The sequence below is a fragment of the Nelumbo lutea genome, chromosome 1, assembly GCF_056320005.1.
Source record: "Nelumbo lutea isolate HS-2025 chromosome 1, American lotus-T2T, whole genome shotgun sequence".
NCBI lineage: Eukaryota > Viridiplantae > Streptophyta > Magnoliopsida > Proteales > Nelumbonaceae > Nelumbo > Nelumbo lutea.
Window position 1 is genome coordinate 207,214,248 of NC_142684.1, and position 24,156 is coordinate 207,238,403.

The following is a 24,156-nucleotide window of genomic DNA, read 5'->3' on the forward strand; positions in this document are numbered from 1 at the left end:
CTAATAAGCTTTATCCCACATAGTTCTCAGGTCAGCTCTTCTCCTTCTATCTGTTGCATCTAAGTTGCTGTTTTGATCTCTGAGCTCCTGCTCTTCTAGTTCCACAACAATTTTACCCTTCTCTTCTCCGAAGGCCTTAAACTCCTCTCTTCCCCAAGCTTTTAGCTTGCTTTTTAAGAACTTCTATTTCTGTTGCAGTCTGAAACCAGCCTAGCCTTCCACTTTACATTCCTCTCACCAAACAACCACCTTCTTGCTGAAGCCCTTATGTGTGGTTCACATATTTTCCAATCTAAAGGGGGCCTTGCAATTAAAACTCAGATCTGTTTTTAAGGCAATTGGCCAGTGAGCTGAGGTGTAGTGAGGGCGAAGTTCTTGAATCAGCTTAGGGAACTTCTCTTCCCATTCTGAAGAGACTAGAAATCTGTCAAGTCTGCAACTTATTGCGTTTTCCTGCAGATTTGACCAAGTGAATCTCCCGTTATTGAGGGGGAGATCATACAAGTAGTGTCTATTTACGAAGCTTGAAAGCTTCCTCATACTTCTTGTTGAAGATCTTCCATTGGTGTGTTCATTGCTGAACCTTATGACATTGAAGTCGCCACCTATGCACCACAGGATATCATTGAATTCATGTATTGAATCCAATTCTTCCCAAAATCTTCCTCTTTCTGAATAGGAATTTGGCCCATAAACTCTAGTCAATATCCAATTAAAGCCATCTTTCTTATTAGTGAACAAGACAGAAAAATTCCCTTTGTCTACTTCTATACCTGAGACTTCTTCATTCCAAGCAAGAATAATTCCTCATAACGAACCTGTAGCGGGTACCCCTAACCTTTTTTTCCTCCGATTCCCCAAATTGCTTTGATCAGTTTTCTATCTACTACCTCCTTTTTAGGTTCTTGTAAAATAATTATATCCAGGTTCTCTTCTTGAAGTCTCTTTCACTAGACACCTTTTCATCTGCTCTCCCAATCCCTTGATGTTCCAACTTAGAATCTTCATTAGGCCTCTCTTGTTGAATTTCCCTTAGCCACCCTATTAACTGCTGATCTGTTTCTGTCAACCTGCACTGTAGATGTTTCAATTTCCTCTTAGACCCTCTTCTATCACTTCCTCCGTGATCTTTCCTTCTCATTCTACTGTCTTCCTTCGCTGCTTTCTGATTTTCTTCTTCTTTCTCTATTCTTTTCATATCGGGACGTTTGGCCATCTCCTATGTACCACTTTCCAAACAACCTTCCCTTTTGTTACTGTTCTGAATTTGTTCATTTGCCTTCCTTGTCGCGGAATCTGGGCGAAGACTATCACTCTGTTGTGGTTGGGATTGCTCTCCATTTGAACCTGGAAGACAAGAGGAAAAATGGTTGCTTTGAGATAAAGATAAAGGAGCCAAAACAGAACTAACAAACAAAGAGGGGGGAGAGGAAACTCTTGTATGTGGTTGAAGGCTGTAGGGAGCGTTGAGAAGGTTTGGAGGCGAATCCCATCCTTGTCTTCTAGCAAGGCCTTCTTAGTCTACGTCCCTGTAGTTTGGATCAACCAGAGACCTTTGTTTAAACAATTCTACACTTCACCAACTTTCTTTCACCCCCCCCTCCCCCCCTTTGTTGTGTAGGGGCTTATGTCTTCCCTAGAGTCTTCGTCTTCATAGAGAGAAGAGTAACTTGACCTTAACGAACAAGTGGGAGATCTGTTTAGATCCCTTTTCCGACTCTTGAGCTGGGAGGGGTGATTGTATGTATCTCTTGGCCTTCAAAGGAAGGGGTTTCTGGTGGGCTTGGAAATAGAGAGTCAGCCTTCTCTGAAGGGAGTTGGGCCTTTAAATTAACTCGGCCCAACTCTTTATAGAAAATTGGGTTTAGTTTCGGGTCGGGTTTGAGCTCTGAAACCTTAGGATCTGCTGTGGCCCTAGAAGAGTTTGGGCCCGACTGGGGTCGAGATTTCTCCTTTGGAGGCCAAGGTTTCTCCTTTGAATTTTTGAAAACTTTCTTAGGAGCAGCTTGTGAAGAAATGACTTTCGGCTTCCTTCTTTTGTGAAGATCTAAATTTGCATTGTTTGGGAAATTTGGTGTCTGACCAAGAGAGAGAGAGCCCGCCAGCAACTTTGCTTTTGGGACACGTAAACTCCTGTCTGGGACTTTTGGCTGATACTCCGTTGAACCAAAGCCACGTGGAAAAGGATCCGTTGTTATGAGTCGACTCGCTGAGTCGAGTGGTAGACTCTTTCGTCTTCTCCACCTCCACTGAAAGGTAAAACTAGACATTTCTGTCTAGTAGAGGAATTGAACGGGGGACTGCATGTACACCTCAGTTCAGCACCTTGATCCTGGCGAAACTGAGCTAGGTAAAATTTAAGGTATCCGGATCGATATCTTCTATGATTCCACAGAATCCACCTATTAGAGCAAATGTCTCTTCCTTCCAAAGATGGAAGCGTAACCCTCTTATCCTGAGCCAACTGCTGAAAGACAAGGAACTTGGGACTGCATTCAGCATTGGCCACCACCGCTCAATCTTTACCCTATCTCCATAAAGAGGAACCGTCTCCTGAGGCGAGCAGCGACTTCTCCGTTGGGGCAAAGCCCACTGCCCTGTTTTCTTCGAAAGGAATAAGCCTCAGAAGCTCTTGCATATGAAAATTTGCTGACAAACCTAGTTCCACCTCTCTCCAGTTCAGCGAAAGATATTTGGTTCAAATGAAAGCTAGATTCTAGTTGCTGAAAGGATTTCCCTGATGACCCCCGATATGAAGGCTTGGTTAATTTGCTTTTCTTTCTAACTGAGGGAAGGAGTTCGGTGAGCTACCTTCATAGGTGGGAGGAGCTTTTGATGGAAAGAACAAGCTTAGAAGCTGCTCAAACAAGGCCCATCCCTCGATTGACGGCTCTTCAGGAATGCAAATACTTTGTCAAGAAGCTGATTTTTCCCAGCTGCTCAACTGCACGAACCTACCCCCCCCATTTGTTTTCTTTCAACTGTAATAGAAGAACTCTGCCCTTCTCAGGTCGCTTATGATCCAACAGAGGCTTCGATCGGGACTTTAGCGCCTGCTGGAAAAAATCTCGTACCCACTTTATTTCATCCTTCTGCACAGAAATTCTTGACCAAGCACCCTGCCCCTTTCTGTCACCTCAATAGAATCCTCTTGCAAACTCTGTCGCCTTGCTAGTTCAAACGTTTTGGAGCCTATTACCGCTGTTCTTCTATTCATTTTCAATGGCAGTGGTACTTCATCAATATCATGGTGCTTTCCTCTTCACATTTAGTTGTTCTCATGAATATCTTGTATGTCAATCATCTAATGAACATAAGTGCTAGACATGGGTAGGTGTCAATATAGATATGTTCTAAGGTAACTGTCTACTTGAAGTTGGGCACTTGCATGGAGTCGTTTGATGCTTGTCTTGCACACTGCATACAATGGATATATACTGTGGCTTATGAAGGTTTTGTGTATTCTAATTATATTAGCAAGAAAGACAATAAGAGAAAGAAACTCACTTATCAATCCAGATCCTACCTCCTGGTCACTAATCAAAGCTGGTCATCTGGGTTTTGTCATGGATTGAAGCTTCACTGTTTCAATCATTCATGCTTGTTTTGTAAGATTAGGCATTGAGGTTTAGTATGCCATATGTGTAGCAACCTTTGTTACCTTTGGTTTGATGGTTCATAGTGAGGGAGAGACCAAGGAGGATGTCACCCATTGACTTAGAGCATGGTGGACAAAATGGAAGGTTGTGCATTTGGAATGTTGTTTAACCATTGAATACCAATTTGCCTAAGGATATTGTTATGAGGGAATAAGGCCATCAATATTGTATGGAGCAAAGTGTTAGGCACTCAAGAAGAAACCTGTTGAGAAAATAACTATTGTGGAGATGCAAATGTTCAGATGGACGATTGGATAAATGCAGATTATTTGGCTGGTGTGTTTGTAAAGTTGGCAAATTACCCACAAGACACTTGGGGCTTCCACTAGGAGAGAAGTGCATTTCAAAATCAGTTTGGAATCTTGTGATTGAATGGGTGGAAAGAAGTTTCAGGGTGGAAGATTGAGTACCTTTTATCTATCAAAAAAAAAAAAAGACTGAGTACCTTTCTAAAGGGGGTAAAGTCACTTTGATTAAGAGTGTTTTGAGTTCACTTAGTGGGCTGAAAAAAGGGAATAAGGAACTTGGAGCTCTTCAACAAGGCTCTTTTAGGGAAGTGTCATCGGAGATATAATGAGATGGACAGCCTGTGGAGGGAAGTTAGTTATTCATGACAAATGTGATCAAAGGGGAAAAAGTTGGGTTCAAACTGCTTTTACTCTTACTTATATGGGTGTGCCTTGTGGAAAAGTATTCAAAGTACCAAATCAGATTTTTAAAAAGGAATTAGTTATAAAATTGGGGATGGTACAAGGATAAGGTTTTGGGCTGACCTCTGGTAATCAAGAAAATAGGCTGAAAGAGATGTATCCAGGCTATTTGGCTTAGCTTTTAACAAGGAAGCTTTGGTGGCAGGCTTGTCGATGCTTCAAAATGGTACAACAGTTTTTCAGGAGGAACTTAAATATAAAATACATGTAGAGATAGCTTCCTTGTTAAAAGTTACCTTGATACCCTTATCCGCGCTATCTGTTGCATAAAATTTACAATTTAATCCCAAGTAGGTCAGGGGAAGTTGACAAAAGAGAATGGAGATGGTACAAGAATGGCAGTTTTTCAGTTAAGTATTTTTATTGGTAAACTGGTGGTGGTAGGGGGACCGTGGGCCATTTTCTTGAACCGAACCGGTAGTACCGGTTTTTGGAAAACCGGTAACTGGAACTGAACCGAAACCAGTCGGTTAACCGGTTCGGTTTGTCATTTTTTTGGTTTTTTTAGTTTTTACAATATATGTTGAAATATATATATATATAAAATAAAAAATTATTAAATATATATATTATTATATTTTAAATAATAAATAATATATAATATATTTTAAATATATATAATGCATATTTATTAATTTATAATATACAAAAAATATAAAATATATGTAGGGATAGCTGATAGACTATTAGTGTGTGTATGGTTCCAGCCCAACACTTTATGTTTGCAGTTTATCTATTTATTTTTCAGTTAGAGTAGTTGGACCGGGTGGGCCTTGTTTGTTTTCTTTTATTTTTAAGTAAGGGTATCAAGGTAACTTTAGTCATTGTATTAGATCACAATATAAATAAGATTTAATGGGCGGCTAGAGAATTAATTCTGCCGAACCCTTTCTTCTCTTTCTTCTTCTATTCGTGATCTTTTTCTCTTCTTTTTCTACTAAATTAAATCAGAAAACATCTATTTTCTTATTAATCTTTTCAAGTTGGCACCGGAGCAAAACCTAGGACAGTTTAGGGCTCTCATGTGAGCCTAATCCAGTTGGCAACATGAGAACTTACTGAATCTGAAGCTTGCATCATTGCCTGATTCTTGGAGGATCACTGGAGTCTTGAATTGTGCCCAAGGGATTACATGATTTTTGGAGAGTGCCCGATGATCAGGAAGGATCAGAGAAGTTAGGTAAGTCAAAGATTAGGGCTTAAACTAAGATTGAAGGTGGCGATCAAACTTTTTCTGAAAAAAAACTCATCTTTATTGAGATCGACATTTAAAAGGAGGAATCTTTAGCCTTTCTGGATGCAGCGTTTAATAGAATTCTGTCTCTTTGCTTATTTCTTTAGGGTTTTTGACAAATTTCTGTTATTTCAGTTATTTTCTCTGAGTTTTTTGAAACCCCATAGTCAGTTCTTGCTCCCAGATTTTTCTGTGACTGTGGTTGGTTCTTGGGCAACTACAGTAATTTGTTTTTGGTTCCTGGTGACTCTTCTTGACTGAGGAGTGTTTCTTGGTGGTAATTCTCGGCTGTGAGTATTTAAAAGTAGTATTTTTCTAATTCAGCATAAAAGTAGTCACAGTTGGCTGTGATTTTCTGATTCAGCAGAGTTTTTTTTTTTTTTTTTTTTTTTTTTTTGCGTAAAAGGAGTTCAAGCCTTTTTTATCAACGTAGTGACTCTTAATAGCTTTTTTAAAATGGCGAAGGTTGGGCGCTGGAAGCATGACTGAAAGTTCCTTTCAGATTACAACTGTTAGGTTCGATGGAACAAATTGCTTGGAGTGGGCACAATCAGCTATGGTGTCTATTGGAGGCAAAGGTAAATTAGGTTATGTGACTGGGGATATAAAGAAACCAGCCAAAGAAGACACATCACATGCCAAATGGGTTCAAGAGAACTATTTGGTGATGACATGGCTGTGCATTTCAATGCAGTCCCACATTAGTTGGAATTATTTATGGGCAAAAATGGCTAAGGAAATCTAGGATAATATGAAAGAGACCTATTCCCAACCCCTTAATGTTGCTAGGGCTTATGAACTGAAGTATGAAGTGAATAATCTCAAGCAGTGGGAGAAGCCAACCTTCGTTTACTTTGCCACCTTGAAATCTCTATGGCATGAAATTGACCATTTGGAAACCATTGAATGGGAGAATTAGAGAGATTGAACTACTTATAGCAAGTTGATTGAAACAAATAGAGTTTTTGAGTTCCTAGCAGGTCTGAATTCAGAATTTGACATAGTAAGGCAGCAACTACTTACCAGGGATAGTGTGATATTGTCTCAGGCCTATTCACTAGTGCATGGTGAAGAGAGTAGGAGAAAGGTGATGTTACAGTTTCAAACCATGGAATCAGCCCTAGCAGCAACAATATAGAAATTTGGGAGAGATTAGGAAAAGGAAATAAAGAAGATAAAAAGGAGATGTTTTGTGATCATTGTAAGAGGCTGAATCATACTAGGGACACTGGTTGGAAGTTGCACCCTCATCTTGTTCCAGCTAGACTTAGAAATAAGAAGGGAAATGCTAATATGGCAGTCAACACTGACAATGCATCGTCTTCCAATACAAGAACCACATCTCTAGATGCCTTAGCTGCTGTTCGAGCTGCCTTACACAATTAGAGAATGAAGCTGGTATTTCTGGGTCATCATCTCAGTCTTCAGCTGCTACTCCTGCCAATCCTACTTGAGCTTTTGCTTCCTTAGGTACAAAAGCTACAACATATCGTACTTCAGCCCTAGGTAACACTAGACCCTTCTGGGTAATAGATTCAAGTGCCTCTGACCATATGACTAGTTTATCCACCTTGTTACTAGCTACTGTTTATCCTCTGGTAGACACAAAGTATCTATTGCTGACGGCTCTCTTGTACCTATTTTTGGCAAGGGAGATATTAGAATATTTAATGCCATCTCCTTGTCCTCGGTTTTGCATGTCCCTAAGATCAGTGCTAATTTGCTTTTAGTTAGTAGTATTACTAAGAACCAAAACTCCTCATTGACCTTACTTGCTATCTATGTGGATGACATTGTGGTGACGGGAAGTGATATTAGTGAGATAGACACTCTTAAGCAGAATCTTCACAAAGAATTTGAAGTAAAGGACTTCGGAAAATTTCACTATTTCCTGAGAATTGAGGTAGCTCGATCTAAGCATGGCATTTTTATTTCTCAAAGAAAGTATGTCTTTGACTTATTGGAAGAAACTGGAAAGTTAGGAGTAAATCTTGCTGACACACCCATTGAGTTGAACCATAAAATAAGTGCAGAAGGTGGAGAACCTCTTGAGGATAGGGGTATGTATCAAAGGTTGATTGGGAAACTTCTTTATCTCTACCTAACCTGACCAGATATTTCATATGCTGTCAGTCAATACATGCATTCTCCTAGGACCACTCACCTTCTTGTGGTGGAAAGAATACTTACTTGAAGAGATGCCCAGGGAGAGGCATACTTTTCAAGAATATTGGTTAGATGAAGATAGAGGGAGGTGTATACAGATGCTGACTGGGCTGGATCCATTGATGACAGAAGATCTACCTCTGGGTGTTGTGCATTTGTAGGGGGGAACCTTGTTTCTTGGAGAAGGAAGAAACAAAATTTTGTTGCTCGCTCCAGCATTGAAGCTGAATACAAGTCCATGGCCAATGGTGTTGCAGAAGTGTTATGGTTGAAATTTTTGTTGGATGAACTTGGAATTGACTATGAGAAACCTCTGATGCTGTATTGTGATAATCAAACAGCAATTAACATTGCCCATAACCCAATATAGCATGATAGGACTAAACATATCGAGGTGGACAAACATTTTATTCGAGAGCAAGTTGCATCTCAAGAAGTGTCTTCCCTATGTTACCTCCGACATGCAACTAGCTGATCTCTTTACTAAAGCAGTCACACAAATCAGGTTGGAGACAGATTTACGTGAGTTGGGTATGACAACTACTCCCAACTTGAGGGGGGGTGTAGAGATAGCTGATAGACTATTAGTGTTTGTGGGGCTCCAGCCCCACACTTTATATATGCAGTTTATCTATTTATTTTTCAGTTAGAGTAGTTGGGCCGGTTGGGCTAGAGAGTTAATTCTGTCGAACCCTTTCTTTTCTTTCTTCTATTCATGACATTTTTCTCTCTTCTTTTTCTACTAAATTAAATCAGAAAACATCTATTTTTTGGTTTAATCTTTTCAAGTATATGTAAAATATATATAATATACACAAATATATATAAAATAAATAGAAATATATGTATACTGGCCGGTTCGGTTAACCGATTTTTTGGTTTGGTTTTGGTCGTTTTTTCCGGTCGATTCGGTTTTTCGGTTTTTTTGCTCACCCCTAGGTGGTGGTGTTGGGGGGAGGGGAGTAGTTTCCCTTGGGAGAGTGTTTGGTGTACAACTGCTCCAAAGAAGGTTGCTTTTCTTATGTGAACAATCTCTCTAAACAGATGTCTAACTTGAGATATTTTGCTGAAAAGGGGTGTTTTAATTGATAGCACTAACTGCATCTTCTATAATGAGGAAATGGAATTTGATGATTACTTATTTCTGCATTGTTTTCTCCTTTTTTGCTAGAAGGTTGTGGTTTAAAGTATTGGACATTTTTGGACTACACTTTTGTAAAAAAGGAAAAGCAGTTTGGAAAGTGATTCTTTTGGCAATCTTTTAGAAAGTGGATGGAAAGAAATGGCAGAATTTTTTAAGCTTTTGAAAAATCAGAAGGTAGAAGAGTCAATTGTAAAGGAATTATGGGGTAGAATTCACTCTTGGGTTGCAGTGAATAGATAGATGTTTTATAGATATACCATGGAGCTCTTTTCTGAATTTCATTTTGTTATTTTGTAATGATTGAGCAATACTTTTTGTACAGGTGGAGCTAGTGTTCGCACAATTTCTTGTTATGTAGGTGTGGGGTGTATATTTTCTTTTTTTTTCAATACAATGCATTACCTTTTCTCAAAAATAAAAGAGTGTAGTTGGCAATCTAGGTGCAGCCCTAATAAGTGATAGGATGAGCAAAACTAGGCTAAGATACTAAGATAGTTTAGGCATGTGCATAGAAGAGCATCCACTGCAATTGTAAGAAGTGACATGTTGCAAGTTGAAGTGTCTTGAAGAGCTAGTAGGCCACAAGGGACATGGGCGGAGGTAGTGAGAAATCGTTTGAGGGCTCACAATTTGACAATGGGCATGGCTTTTGATAGAGTGAAATGGTGAAATAGGGTTCATGTCACTGATCCCATATAGGTGGGATAAGGCTTTCTTGAGTTGAGTTGCATACTACATATTTGTTTGCTAAATGGCTAGATACCATTATTTATGCATAAGGATTGGTGCAACATCAAGTCAAAAATTATAGAAGATTGTTTGGACTTTGTAAGTGTTTTAATGGATCTCATTGGTGGAGGCAGTTATGGGTTAGCATGAACTTTTCTTCTTGGAGACGGGCAAGTGGTGCACAATTGGTTACTTATGGACCATTCAAATTCAATTTTGATGGTTCTCCATTGGGAAGTTGGCACCTTGTGTTTAGAGAAAGTTTGATTGGCTCTGGGGTGGGGTTGGCCTTTGTGAAGGAAGCATGAGGAAATTTAATGGTTTTATTGAAGATTGTGAACTGAAGAAAATACCTCTGCTGCAAGCTAGTTACACTTGGTCCAACCTTCAGGAAACCCCTTTGTGCTCGAAGTTGGATAGATTCCTTTTTAACCTTGCCTGGGAGAATAGTTTGGAAAACTTGGTTGCTAAGGCATTACCCAGGGTCACCTCCGATCACTGTCCTATCCAAATAGGAACTGAGTCTTTTCCTATAGGACCCAAACCTTTTAGATTCGAAAATATGTGGCTTACCCATCCAGATTTTGTGAAAAAAGTGAAGGAGTGGTGGGGTGAGGAGGAGAGGGGGGTAAGATGGAAGGGGATCAAGTTCCACAAGAAATTAAAAAGGTTGAGAGCCAAAATAAAAGAGTGGAATAGAGATCAGTTTGGTAGAATTGAGGAGCAAAAATTGGGCCTAATCTCTTGAATAAAGAAATTGGATGTAAAGGAATCTCACAATGGGCTGACCGAGGAGGACAAAGTGTTAAGGAGACAATTAAAAAAGGAGTTGGAAGGTGTTATTGAGGGAAGAAATCAGTTGGAGACAAAAATCTAGACATTTGGCAAATGGAAGACGGAGAAAGAATTTTGTGACCAAACTAGAGATAGGAAAGGAGGTGATTACCAACCAGGATGACATAGCGAGACAATTTGTGGACCACTTCAAATCAATTTATAGAAGGCCTTTGAGTGAGAGAACAGTCATGGAAAGGGTGAATTGGCCAAGAATTGATGGAGTGGCAAGGTGGCTGGAAAGGGATTTCGAGGAAGAAGAGATTAAGAAAACTGTTTTTCTATTGGATAGATCCAAGGCTTCGGGTCCAGATGGCTTTACAATGGGTTTTTATCAAGACTGTTGGGAGGTGTTGAAAGAGGATCTAGCTGAAGTATTTAAGGAATTTGCAGACAATCACACTATAAGCCCGGGAATTAATGCCACTTTTTTGGCCTTGATACCTAAGAAGATTGATGCCAACCACCCAAAAGATTATAGGCCTATTAGTCTGGTGATAAGCATCTATAAAATTCTGGCTTAAGTGCTCTCATTGAGGATCAAAACAGTCCTCCCTACCATCATTAGTGAAACTCAGGGGGCTTTCATTCAAGGGCGACAAATAACAGATCAGATCTTAATTGCGAATGAGTGTGTGGAGAAAATGAAAAGGTCTAGTAGGAAAGGATTCATTTGTAAATTGGATCTTGAAAAGGCCTATGATTTGGTGGACTGGGAGTTTCTATTAGAGGTTATGCAAAATGGTGGATTTGGGGACAAGTGGTGTAGTTGGATCTTTGGGTGTGTCATTACTTGTCACTACTCTATTCTGGTAAATGGTATGATAAGGGATTTTTTTCCGGCTTGTAGGGGTGTCAGGCAAGGGGATCCACTTTCACCATTCCTTTTTACCTTAGTAGCTGATGTGATTAGTAGGATCATTACTAAGGCTGGCAACGAAGATGCCATTAGGGGTTGGAGAATAGGAAGGCACCAAGTCCCCGTCACCCACCTTCAGTTTGCAAACGACCTAATGATTTTTTGTGAAGGAGGTCTTAGTGAAAAGGTAGCAAACCTAAAGGAGCTAATAAAAGGTTCTAAAAGTGTCTCTAATTTGAGAATAAATTTGGAAAAGAGTTGCGTAGCAGGTATAAATTTGGAGGTAAGGGAGGTCGAGGCTATTGCGGAGTGTCTCGAGTGTTCCACCTCTGCTTGGCCTATGCCATATTTAGGGCTTCCTTTAGGGGCAAATCCTAGGGAGAGTAGATTTTGGACCCCAGTGTTGGAAAAATTTGAGAAGAGATTAGTCTCATGGAAGAGGAACTATATCTCTTTAGGAGGAAGAAGTACCCTAATAAGAGCTACCTTGGCTAACTTACCTACTATTATTTGTCTATCTTTAGGATACCAGTTAGGGAAGCTAGGAAGCTGGAGAAGTTGATGAGAGACTTCTTATGGGAGCCGGGACAAGAGAAAAATGATCACTTGGTTAATTGGGAAATTGTGTGTAGAAGTAAAGAAGAGGGGGGGTTTGGGAATTGGGAGGGTAACTAGAAAGAATCAAGCTCTGTTAGGGAAATGGTTGTGGAGATGGCCTTTGGAAAGAGAGATTGTGGCATGAGGTGGTGGGAAGTATTCATGGGAGGTCAGGGAATGGATGGGATGCTGGTGTATCAAGGCAAGCTAACCTAGCAGCACCTTGGAAGGCTATTCACAACACCCTTCCTCAATTCCTCAATTTTATTAGGTATGAAGTTTGCTCTGACAATTCTATCCTTTTTTGGGAGGATATTTGGGTAGGAGACTCATCGTTAAAGGTTTTGTTCCCCTCGCTTTTTTCTATTTCTTTGTACAAAAAAGAGGTGGTCTCAAAATTTGTCTCACCCTTGGGAACACTCTTAGACCCTACTTGGGATTTTGGTTTTCGTAGAGGACTTAGGGGTGCTGAAATTGAGTCTCTTTCTTTTTTGCTTGGGTGTTTTAATCAAGTTCGTTTGGATCCCTCCAAGCCAGATAAGAGGGTTTGGACTCCTAAACCCATTGGAACCTTCACTTGTGCTTATTTTTTCAAGTCCATCTCTCAACTTTCTACTCACCAACCCTTACCGTCAAAAGAATTTGAAAGATTGTGTTAAACAGGGCAATACATTGGTTGAAGACCTTGGAAATCTTTCATCAGTTCTCCTTTAATGACATTTGGAGAAATTGGTCAGCAGTAGCAAGGTGTTCATCTTTAAAGGCCAAATCAATTACAAGCTGGTCTCCTCCACCCGAAGGCTCAATTAAGTTGAACTTTGATGGAAGCAGCATGGGTAATCCAGGATTATCCGGAGTGGGGGGTGCTTTGATAAATGAGAAGGGAGAGATTTTGTTGCTCTACTCAGGTCCTTTGGGAATTGAGAAATCCATCAGGGCAAAACTTTTAGCTACTGTACAAGGGGTCCAATTTGCAAACCAGCTGGGGGTACAACAACTAATAATCGAGGGGGATTCCTAAGTGGTGGTGGGTTGGTTGAAAAATTCTGAAGAGGCTATGTGGCGACACAAGAATGAAATGAAGAAATTTAGTTGGTTGACAAGGAATATGTTGGTCATTGTACAGTGGGTGGGGAGATCAGCAAATACCTTGTTAGATGTGTTAGCTAAGCAAGGGGTAAATAGGAAAGAATTATTTTGGGCTCAGTTGTTATTCTTGTTTTTCTTTCCTAGTTTATTTGTAAGTTTCAAGGAGGGGCTGCAGCTCGCGCCTCTCACTGGGATGATGTATGAACTCACTCTAATTTGCTTCTGATTCAATAAACTTATTATTATTCATAAAAAAAAACATAGATCCTAGGGTAGTTTCCTAGGTACCATAGCCATATTTCCTTAATAATTATTCATAATTTTCATAAGAAAGGTATAGAATTCATGTTAAAGTATAGAAAATGTGTTGATTAGACAAAATTTAAGTTCTTCCTTACTTATTGGTTCAGGTTTTAAAGTCTTTGAGGGTTCAACACAGCATTTAGCAATGTTTGTATTGATTAAATCCTAACAAATAAGAAAATAATAAAAACAAATTAGTATATAAACATACAAAATGAATATTTTAGTTTAATAGTGCCTATTTTATAATTATAATGTCAAAAAATAAAGAATAAAAAAGTATTTTACAATACATAGCACAAAACTGCTTGGAGATTAGGCGAGGCGACCCTCAAAGGGCGCCTTGTCGCCTAGGCGTCGCCTTGACAACTTTGATCCAAAGGTCCCTTTTGCCTTTTTATAGGGGGCTGTTTAGAACTTCTTTTTGAACCTGAAGCAGAAGGAATGTGATCAGCACCACCAAGCACTTCCACCTTGTCCCCCATCTCATCTCATCTTCAATTATATTTTCACAATCATCAAAATCAGGAATTCTGCCCTTTTGACTTCCAACTATGACCTCTTTCATTGATTTTTTTCAATGCTTGTATGCTAATATCTCTTATTTCACCTCTTTCGAGCATTTAGGACAAACTTTTACATTTCTTCTTCTACCAACCAAATGCTCTTTTGCTCTATAGATTCCTCAATTTGTCACTTTGCCACAAAATTTTCAAGTGACAGAATTTGTATTCTTTGGATCTTGCAAATAACAATATTTCCAGCCCGGGTCTTTCCTATTGCTTTCTTTAGTATTGCCGGACTTTTCTCCCATCTCTTTACTCTACTTGGTCGGCAAAATTTCCTATTGGCAAATGACAAACTGCAATTTGCAACTATCAATACTCATATTTGTGAACCTATCTCCGAAAATAAATAAACTATTCTTGTTCTACTTGATAATAACACAAATAAATAAACTATCCTATTTGATAATTAGAAAAACTGAACTGTTTTAACTCACTAAGAAGCAAGACTGCAATTCTGCAAGTATGCAAGTCTTTGTAGAAACTATAAAGAAGAATGGGCAGTTTTAATGATAAAAACTAAAAAACAATGGGGTGGGCTGTGGAGCCCCTATTTTAATGAGAAAAACTGATAAAATGGGACGAATCCCCTGTTTTTATGATAACAACTGAAAAACAATGGGGCAGAGCCCCTGTTTTAATGAGAAAATTTGAAAAAAAAAAGGGGTGGTCCCCTGTTTTTATGATAAAAATTGAAAAAACAAATAGGGCATAGCCCCTGTTTTTGTGCAAGAAACAAGACTGCAAGAAAGAAGGAGAGGGCGGACCCCTGTTTTACTGAGAAAATTGAAGAAGAAGAAGAAGAAGAAGAGAGAGAGGGCGGAGGGCGAAGCCCCTGTTTTACTGAGAAAACTGAAGAAGGAGAGGGCGGAGCCCCTGTTTTACTAAGAAAATTGAAGGAGAAGAAGAAGAAGAGAAAGGGCGGAGCCCCTGTTTCAGCCTGGACTACCGACTGCCGCAGGAAGAAGAAGAAGAAGATAAAAATATACATAACATACTTGATACTGTAACTTTGTTCGATTCAGGCTTGGAGTCTTGGACGAACTTGATCTTGAATGAGCTTCAGCTTCCTCTGGTTTAGACTCTGGAGTGCAAACTTTTGGACGAAGGAAGTCTTCCGTGCAAACTTTTTTTTTTTTGGTTGTTTTGACAAAAACCATGTCGATTCAGCTTCCTTTTTCCCAAGTTTCCTATTTTGTTTTGTTTTTTTTTTTAATATAATTTCGAAATTTGTTTTCTGTTGAATTGTGTAAACATCATCCAGGCGCTCACTTGGGCCGCTTGTCGCCTGGCCTGAGGTGCACACCTAGGCGCAGAGGCGAGTGCCTGTTCAAGGTTTGTGCACCTTAGTTTGGGCGAGGCATCTAGCCTGGAAAGCACCTCACCTCTGCACCTAGGCATGCCTCGAGCACGCCTTTTAAAACACTGATTGTGGCTGATATCACTTTTGGGAGGGTGTATTGATTGTGAGAAGCCAATGATGCTCTATTGTGACAATCAAACAACTATCTATCAAATTTGCACATAATCCTATTTAGCATGACAGAACTAAGCACATAGAGGTCAATAGACACTTTATACGGGAAAGAGTTTCTTCAGGAAAATTGACTCACTATATAAGCAAGCTGGGCATGATTGACATCTATGCTTACCTTATGTGCTGGCCACCCACTTAAGGGCGGAGATGTAATTGGTCCATGTTATAGTGTGAAGATTGGTCCCCTCCTTTACATTATAGTTTAAACTGAATTTCGATGGCAGCTCTGTAGGTAATCCGGGCTCCTGTGTAATCGGAGGTGTTTTCAGAGATGTGGAAGGAAGAGTTCTGGCCCAATAGGGCTGGGTGACTTGCTTAGAGCAGTAAGTATTGGCATTCCTTCAGGGAATCAGACTGGCTGAATAATTGGGTTTTCAGCAGTTAGAAGTGGGGGGATAGTCAAAATTGGTAGTAGGTTGGATGCAAACAAACAGTTTGGGCATTTGGTCCCTTAGACAGCCTGTAAGGGTGATATTGAACCTAACAAGGGAGCTTGAAGCACATTTTAAATGGTCTAGGAGGTCAGAAAATTCATTGGCTGATGCTTTAGCAAAGCAAGGAGTTAGTAAGGAAACTTTATTTTGGGCTTGTTTGCAAGTTGTTTTAACTTTGAGGGGTCACATTGCTTATGAAGGTGACAGCTGTACTTTAAAATTAATGAAAGTTACCGCTTCCCATAAAAAAAAAAAAACAAAAACAAGCCTCCTGTCTAATAAGTATTGTCAAATATGCATTTACAGTCACATTTTAACAACTCCTTTTTCTACAGCTTTTTTGATACACAAATTTCCCTTTTTTTAAAGTTTCTGTCCCTTTATCATTCTTGATGTGTTTCTATTGTATGACACTTTCTCTTGTCTATCTTATTGCACGGAATTTCTCCATGTTATATCTGAATATTACATTTCTACCTGAAATTTTGCAGATACAATCATTCTTGGCAGGTGTTCCTTACATTGTTATCGGATTCAGGTATTCCATTTATGTACATCTCTCTGTCCCCCCCCCCCCCATCCTTTAATTTATTAATGCCTTCACTTCATTGCCACTGGAAAAAGTATCTAGAGCTTTGAAACATGTCATGATCTGAATTATTAGGTGCATTTCTATTATCAGTTGACCATCTTTTGACTGTTTGAAAGAAACGTGGTATAGAAGATGCTGTAAATAATAATGGAAGTCCTTTTCATGTATCTCTTAAATGAATAATTCTCACATGAGTCCAAAGTTCTCAAGAGGCTGAAATTCAAGATGGGCCACCATTAGATATGCTACACTACATGCAATTTTCCAGGATGACAATAATCTTGTTCCAACTCCTGCAATTTTCACCACCTGTAAATGTTGTTCACTGAAGAAGTCTTCCCTGACTTGTCCATTATTGAAATGGTAAATTCATCTCGCAATTACAATGATAAAGGCCCATTATCCAATGTTACGTCCTAGCTATCTTGTGAAGGGTAGACTGTAATGGACCTAACCTTTGGCATTTTCTTGCACGGAGTGGATGATCAGTCTTGAACCCCTGTTCTTACACTTCATCATGGTGAATGCCACAAATTGCTGCTGGATAGGGTTGCAACTTCTATCTGGTTTTACTCAAACCTTCACCTAACTGAAAAATAAATGTAGAGTTCAAAATCTGGTTAATGTGAGAGAATGTTCAAGCCATTTTAAAATGAAGTTGATCTAGATTTGATGCCTCAAGCAGCGCAGTGCAATTCTGGTGCACTATATATTTCGTGTGCATGTATTGCTTTCTTGGGGGATAGAGGTATGTGATGTTATTGTAAGGGTGATTACATTGGGTGATTGGGTCAGATTGGGGTTAGTGTTGAGGGCTCAACATATGGTTGATCTCAACTTGGTTCAGGTTCATAAAGGACAGGACTAGTAGCATTCCTGGAAGCACTTCTTGTTCCCTACTAAAGCCACCACAACTACCAATTAAGAACTCAAATTATTTCATTTGCCCTACCTCAATTAAGGTGCATGCGAGTATTTATAGCTTGCAACTTATACAATCTTTTTTATTTTTATTGCATCTTGAGTTGGTAAGGCTTCCTAGGTCTGCTTTTAGTTCCTCACATAAACACCTAATCCTGTCTATGAAAAAATTTTCATAATGGAGTCCCCCTTGCAAGAAAAGATAAAAATATCCTTGGTAAGAACTCCATAATCTTGGGTTCATTAAACAGCTAATGAAATGAAGATTCTAGCTAATGTGAAATTTAAGTCATTTGAGACTCTTCTGACTTGATGCTCCTATTTGAATTTTGAGCATTACTGTATACACCACCAATTATCTTCACTGATACCCATATATTATTCTTTGAAGTAATTAACATGGATATTGGATAAAAATGTCTACTGAGCTGATTTTATGGGCAAGAGTAGGGTGGGCTACTTGAATGTTATATTTCTCCTTCCTCATGCTGCTTGTTATGTATGCTGCCAATTGTGATCCCTCATAATCTTCTGGAAGGCACCCATATCTCCTGATTTTATCCATATTTGGTACTGGTACTATATGGTAATTGATATTATCTTTTGTGGATGCAGGGATGATTCAGGCCGTCTTGTCCGCACAGAGAGACTACGAACCAAAGATATTACACAGAGAATAAAAATGAAGGGCTACTGGCAGGTATGAGAATTTCTTATCTGCTACAAAATACAGGGAAAATAAATTTATTTAATCATCTGCACCATCTCCTCCATGGGACATCTTAGTGTCCCAATAACTTTGACCGAAGCTTTGGGGTATTTATACATAATTTTCTGTTATTGGTAGTGCCTATTTGAATTGGTTTCTTTTCTTTTCTTTATTTTTTTAATCTATGTCAACATATGATGTAGAAGTTGTTATGATCAGCATTTCTCTACCCATAAAGATAGGTTGCCCTCCATCTGCTTATTTGAGCCTGTTTCGAGCAATTCAATAGACATTGATTCTTGGGCCAACAAGTACTGTGCAGAAAAGAAGTTATTGTGGCTAGAACATAGGTTCAACTAAGGATTTCATTTGAACAAATGCAGAAGCAGAGATGGAATGGATGATGTCTTCTTTTTTCTTTCTTTTTTATTTGCGGGGGGATGGGGGAGGAACCATCCTCCCACCCACTGTACTACTGACAGTCACATAAATAGTGGGGTGTACTTAATAGGATGAACCATCTATTTGATGATTAGATCAGTGGGTTCAGTTAAATGTCCTACTTTACCCCTTGTCAACTTAATGTTCATTTTAGAGGAACAATCATAGTGAAAAACAGCAATTGCTGACCAAGAATTTGGTTAAATCATTATTAATGTCAATTGATCAACAGGGAGGAGTTTGCCTGGCATTTGCTGACGAGGTGTTATGCTGGCTCTATGGGACAGTTAAAGAGAGTTGAGTTTTGGCCTGTCCTTTCTTTCCTTGTTTTTTTTTATCATTTTTCTTACAACTAAGATTTTTAACAAGTGATAATATTGATCTGCTTTGAACTTCGGCTCCAGATGAAGACTACATCTTACAGTTTGCCCCACCTTTCAACCGTTTGGAGCTTCTTCAAGCCCAGTCTTGCCCGGATGTAATTACTAGCCATATAGAGCAGTTACAAGCATAAGGAGGCAAATTTGGTATACTTATATACATGGGCGGAGAAGGAGATAAATTTAAATCATTTGCAAGCTGTAATTCTTTTTTTACTATGCACGGTGCGTGCTCAAGTCAGTGGTTATCTGCTTCTAGTAGAGCAGCAGCTCTCCAACAAAGGAGTTGATTAGACTATTAAAGCATGAGATGAGCGGGGAAACCAGCCCAACAAAGGAGTTGATTAAACTATTAAAGCATGAGATGATCGGGAAAACCAGCCCGGATATGCTGAAAGCAAAAAGCGTGCGAACACACTGAGAGTATATCATACTTGAACGTTAAATTCATTGCGACATGTTCCCAATGTGCTCCTGGATGCTGTGCTATTAGCATGCAAGCATGATTTTTGATAAATACCGTCTTCAAAATTAGAAAAATCTATGCTGCCGAAATGACATGATACTGGAAGGGTTTTGGCCAAATTAATTGGTTATAACTTTTATGATACCGGTTGATTGGTTACAAATTTACCCATAAATTAATTTTAAGAATTACTTGTAATCATATATATAGTAAGATGCATTTCAATTCAATCCAACCCAACCCAACCCAACTTTAGCTGATTGAATTGGACTCGCTTTGGCCCGGCCCATGTTATTTCCTGGGAGGTAATCCAAACCAAACTGTGAACACAAGTCGACTCGGAACCAGTCCCACTCTTGCTTGGTGCTACTGCCATGGTTGAATCATGTGTGGATCGATGAGTGAGGAGAGAGGACATTAGATTGGACTAGCTTGGGCGTTCGGCCTGGTTGCCCCATCAGGCCCATCTTCATTCTCTGTTGTATTAGACTTGAGTCCAACTCAATTCTGGGCCAGAATTGGACCCTAAAACCAGGAATATATAAAGCTTCGGTCTTCCCAACTTTCCTTTCCCTCGCCTTCGACATCAGCAGAAGGAAGAAGGGAGGGGAGCCATGGTTCACGTCAGTTTCTATAGAAACTGTAAGCCTCCCTCTATCTCTGTTTATATGCATTACGTCTTATTGCATCTGGATCATCTGGATCTCATCCATTCGTTCAATTTAAGATCGTTGTTCTCCGATCGTCGTCTTTCATACATCTTTAGCCATTCAATCTCTGCAATTTCTTCGACCTTGATCTCTGGCTTCCTCTTTGTAAAGTTAATTTTGGTTTTGACTTGCCAACTGCGTCTGCTTACTGCAGTCAAGGTCCTCCCTCTTCTTTTGGTGGACTTTCCTTTTTGTGTAAAATGAAATAAACTGTAGTACTGGGATTGTTTCAGATGGAAGACTTTCAAGAAGCCTCGTCGTCCGTACGAGAAGGAGCGGCTGGATGCCGAGTTGAAGCTCGTGGGAGGGTACGGGCTCCGGTGTAAGAGGGAGCTGTGGAGGGTTCAGTATGTGCTCAGCCGCATCCGTAATGCCGCGAGGATGCTTCTAACTCTTGATGAGAAGAACCCCCGCCGTATCTTTGAGGGCGAAGCCCTTCTCCGTAGGATGAAAAGATACGGGCTCTTCGATGAGAGCCAGAGCAAACTTGATTATGTGTTGGCCCTGACTGGAGAATTTTCTCGAGCGCCGTCTTCAGACACTTGTGTTCAAGTCTGGTATGGCAAAGTCCATCCACCATGCCCGGGTGCTCATCAGACAGAGACATATCAGGTATAAACTACACTTTTAACCCGTCAATGAAAAAGGCAAACGATGTTTTTTACAATTTCTGCTTCTTGAATCCCGTCGTGGCTTCATGTAATTGCTATACTTTGTAACTTTTGGCATTTATCGGTTGCTTCATCATTGCATCTTCACCTTACCTGTTTTGATTCTTTTGAATGATAATTGAAGGTAAGGGTGTCAATGTACGGTTTTGGATTGGACTTTGGACGGACCAATAACACATTGAATTTGGACGGACTGGACGGACCAATATGACATATTGGATTGGACCTGGTCCGTCCATAATGAATTTACATCGGATTGAGCCAATATCTGATCCATTGATAGAAGATTAGAACATATGTGTCAATGGACCAGGTTTGAGTTGAAACCAATCTAAATTAACAGGAATTTGAACAGGTTGAACAGTCTCTGGACCGGTCTAAAATGGTCCAAAATATTCATTTGACTGGATTGGACCAGGTTCATTTGCAATGGACTCACATTGGACTGGACCGGATTGGACAAAATCCAGTCCAATTGACACGCCTAATTGAAAGGGGGCATTATTAGGCTGTGCTTAGATTTGAAAGGAGTCTGTGATGGAATGATTGATCAATAATACTTCCTACTGAAGTTTTCATCAAACATGAAGTGAATTTGTGGGTCCTTTCTCATCATATGTTTCTTCTGCATAAATCCAAATACCTAGATGTTTATAATTTTTATATATGATATATGATAAAGAGATTCTGGATGTTGTATATTAAATCTTTGTTTCTGTCAACAGTTCCTGTTCTGAATTGATGGGTAACCTGTTGTCAATAAATACATCTCTCAAATGGTTTGAATTTTGTTGCTGGTTTTAAAATGTCATTGTAATATATTTCTTTCCCAAACTAAAAGGACTTGATGGTTTTTTATCTCACTCAAGATTCATGCTTCACCCTTTTCTGGCTCCTAATTTATATGTAATCTAAAGCAATGTTCTGCCTGCACCTACTGATTTTTCACTTAAGAAATACTGGTATAATAATGGGTATTGCATCCTCGAGATATATTTTGACTTTTCTTAGGAGCGGCATGAGACAGAAAATGTTGAATGTGAAAATCCTATTTTTTACCTAACAGGGTTGGGAGGCAGGTCGTCAACATTCCCTCATTCATGGTTAGGGTAGACTCACAGAAGCATATTGGTTTTTCACTAACCAGTCCCCTTGGAGGTGGCCGTCCTGGAAGAGTGAAGCGGAAGAACCAGAAAGCTGCTGCAAAGAAGGCTGCAGGTGGTGATGGAGATGAAGAGGACGAGGATTGAGCAATCGGTTTTGATGGTAAGTGGTGGTGATATAGGGATTATGATTTATGAGTAATTCTTGTTTGCTTTCTCCTCTCTATGGTAGCAGTTGAAAATTTTTGGTTTTAAGATTTTGTTATTAGAAGATTCTATTGTCGAGAACAAGAATACATGCCAGTACCAAGTAGTATTATAGATGATTGAGCTGGGGTTTCAATCTACGAATTGTGTCCTATCTGTTGCATCTTTAGTCTCTCTCTCTCTCTCTCTCTCTCTCTCTCTCTCTCTCTCTCACACACACACACACACATACACTCTTCCACCTGCTACAAAAGCCTATTTCTTCGAAAGAGAAACCGTAGGGGAGAGAGTTCTTCATCTTTCTTCATTGACACACCACGGCCAGTCTCGAACTCTTGATTCCTCAACACTTAGAACAGAGAGGGAGCAGACTCTCAATTTCCTGTCTGTAACTAGTATCTGAGCCCCATAGGATGTTCTCTCATTCCATTGACCAGTCGGTTTCTAGCATGTAAACAAACCATGTAACATCAAAAAGTGGTTTGTCTGTCCAATGAGGATCAGCTACATATGTGAACCCCGCAAATGGGCCGATCAAATAACCGTTTCAGATATCAGAGTTATTGGAGTTATCCTCCATGTTCCAACATATTCCCATAAACATGATTGGGATCCAACTTTTTTCTGCAACAAGTCGCAACCTGGCAAGAGGGGCCTGGTTGCTGCTGGTTGCAGATTCAGGTTAACCCAGAGCGCATCAACCCAAGATCGTTGGGCGGTAGAATCATGAGGATTGTTTTCAGGTAGTAGCTACTAGCCTACTATCCAATGGGCAATTCAATTCTTAGAAACAACAAATGCTAAGTCGTGTAATGAGTAGCTTATCATCTCATTTCTGTAGTATTTCTTAGAAACAACAAATACAGGGGTTCGACTGTCATACCAAAAAGTCGTGATACAGCAATATAGATGAATACCTGTAGCTTCAATAAGTAGCTTATCATCTCATATTCTATATATGCGGAGAGCTCACTCCTCCATGAATAAAATCGTAAGCTTGTAAAGTGCATGAATCGCATTTGCCTGAACTCTAAAATCTAAAATCTGGCAGCATGGTTTCGGACAAGGTCCAAAGTTTCGATACATACCGGCCAATACGTATTGTGCCGATGGCTTTCCGATATATCTCTTTAGGAATTGTATCGGATCAGCCATTGGTTCAGAGGCTAGCTGGGCCTTAAACCGACACCTGAGTTGGTTTTGAAAAAAAATAAGTAAAACCTAAAAAAACTACCGATACGCCTCTATCGGTATATCGGGCGTATCGATATTTTGAACCTTGGTTTCAAATGGTTTGATCATTTGGCTTGGGAATCATCTAAGCAACTGGATTCATTTTACCCTAAACCTGGTATCTGGTCAAAAACCATTGAATTGGTCAACAACCTATTGACCCAGATGGTAAAACTGTTGAACTGTTTAATGATTTTTGGCCATTTTTTATTTTTTATTTTTTGTTAGAATGAGTCGTCTATTTGAATAAGACAGTTAAACCATCAACCCGAAAACTAATGGTCAGAACAGTTCCGGTTCTGAGTCGTTTCTTAAAACATTGTCTAAGCAGTTGGGAGCCTTGGAGCAAGGATTTTTTTTTTTTTTTCAAACAAATCGTTTAGACAGATTAGAAGACTCTATACTGCAATTTGTGTGTGTGTATATATATACACTGTTAGAATGAATTAATGAAATGGTATCTTACTTGTGTGTGGCTGGGCTGGGCTGGGATTTCTGATCCAATTTCACCTATGGTTTTGAGAAGATATTATTGTTGGATTTTATTTTGAAAATTTAAAAAATAAGGAAGGGTAAAATTGATGGCAAAAGGATAGTTTTGACATTGACAAAAAAAATATATAAAACACGTGACATTACATACGAATGGGTTATAATGGCATAGATTGTATACCTTAAGTATTTAACCCTATATATAATGACCTACTTGCCCTGTAAACTCTAATAAGCACAAATGGCCTAATTGGCTATGCCTTGTAAACTCTCCTTGATCTGCTTCTAAGTTTTAACTCGACTCGTGCAATCTGCCGCCAATCTTCAATCACTCTGAGTGAGGATAGGTTTAGCCGTGTAGGTTTCAGAA

At 39.5% G+C, this 24,156-nt stretch overlaps 1 protein-coding gene and 1 pseudogene across 2 annotated transcripts in view; both read left to right on the top strand.

Annotated features, from left to right (window-relative positions):
• Window positions 1-19,571, top strand: part of LOC148880623 (NAD-capped RNA hydrolase DXO1-like) — a 34,043-nt gene extending 14,472 nt beyond the window's left edge. The window contains exons 10-13 of the mRNA XM_088962594.1: window positions 16,353-16,399; window positions 17,990-18,074; window positions 18,757-18,820; window positions 18,929-19,571. Of these exons, the coding sequence (XP_088818720.1) occupies window positions 16,353-16,399; window positions 17,990-18,074; window positions 18,757-18,820; window positions 18,929-19,038 (306 nt within the window). The 3' untranslated portion in view covers window positions 19,039-19,571. The remainder of the gene's footprint in view (window positions 1-16,352; window positions 16,400-17,989; window positions 18,075-18,756; window positions 18,821-18,928) is intronic.
• A 413-nt stretch (window positions 19,572-19,984) lies between these two features.
• Window positions 19,985-22,201, top strand: LOC148880624 (small ribosomal subunit protein uS4y pseudogene; annotated as a pseudogene). The gene is made up of 3 exons (XR_016109650.1): window positions 19,985-20,190; window positions 20,314-20,692; window positions 21,818-22,201. The product of XR_016109650.1 is annotated as a small ribosomal subunit protein uS4y pseudogene (transcript).
• Window positions 22,202-24,156: the final 1,955 nt, after the last annotated feature.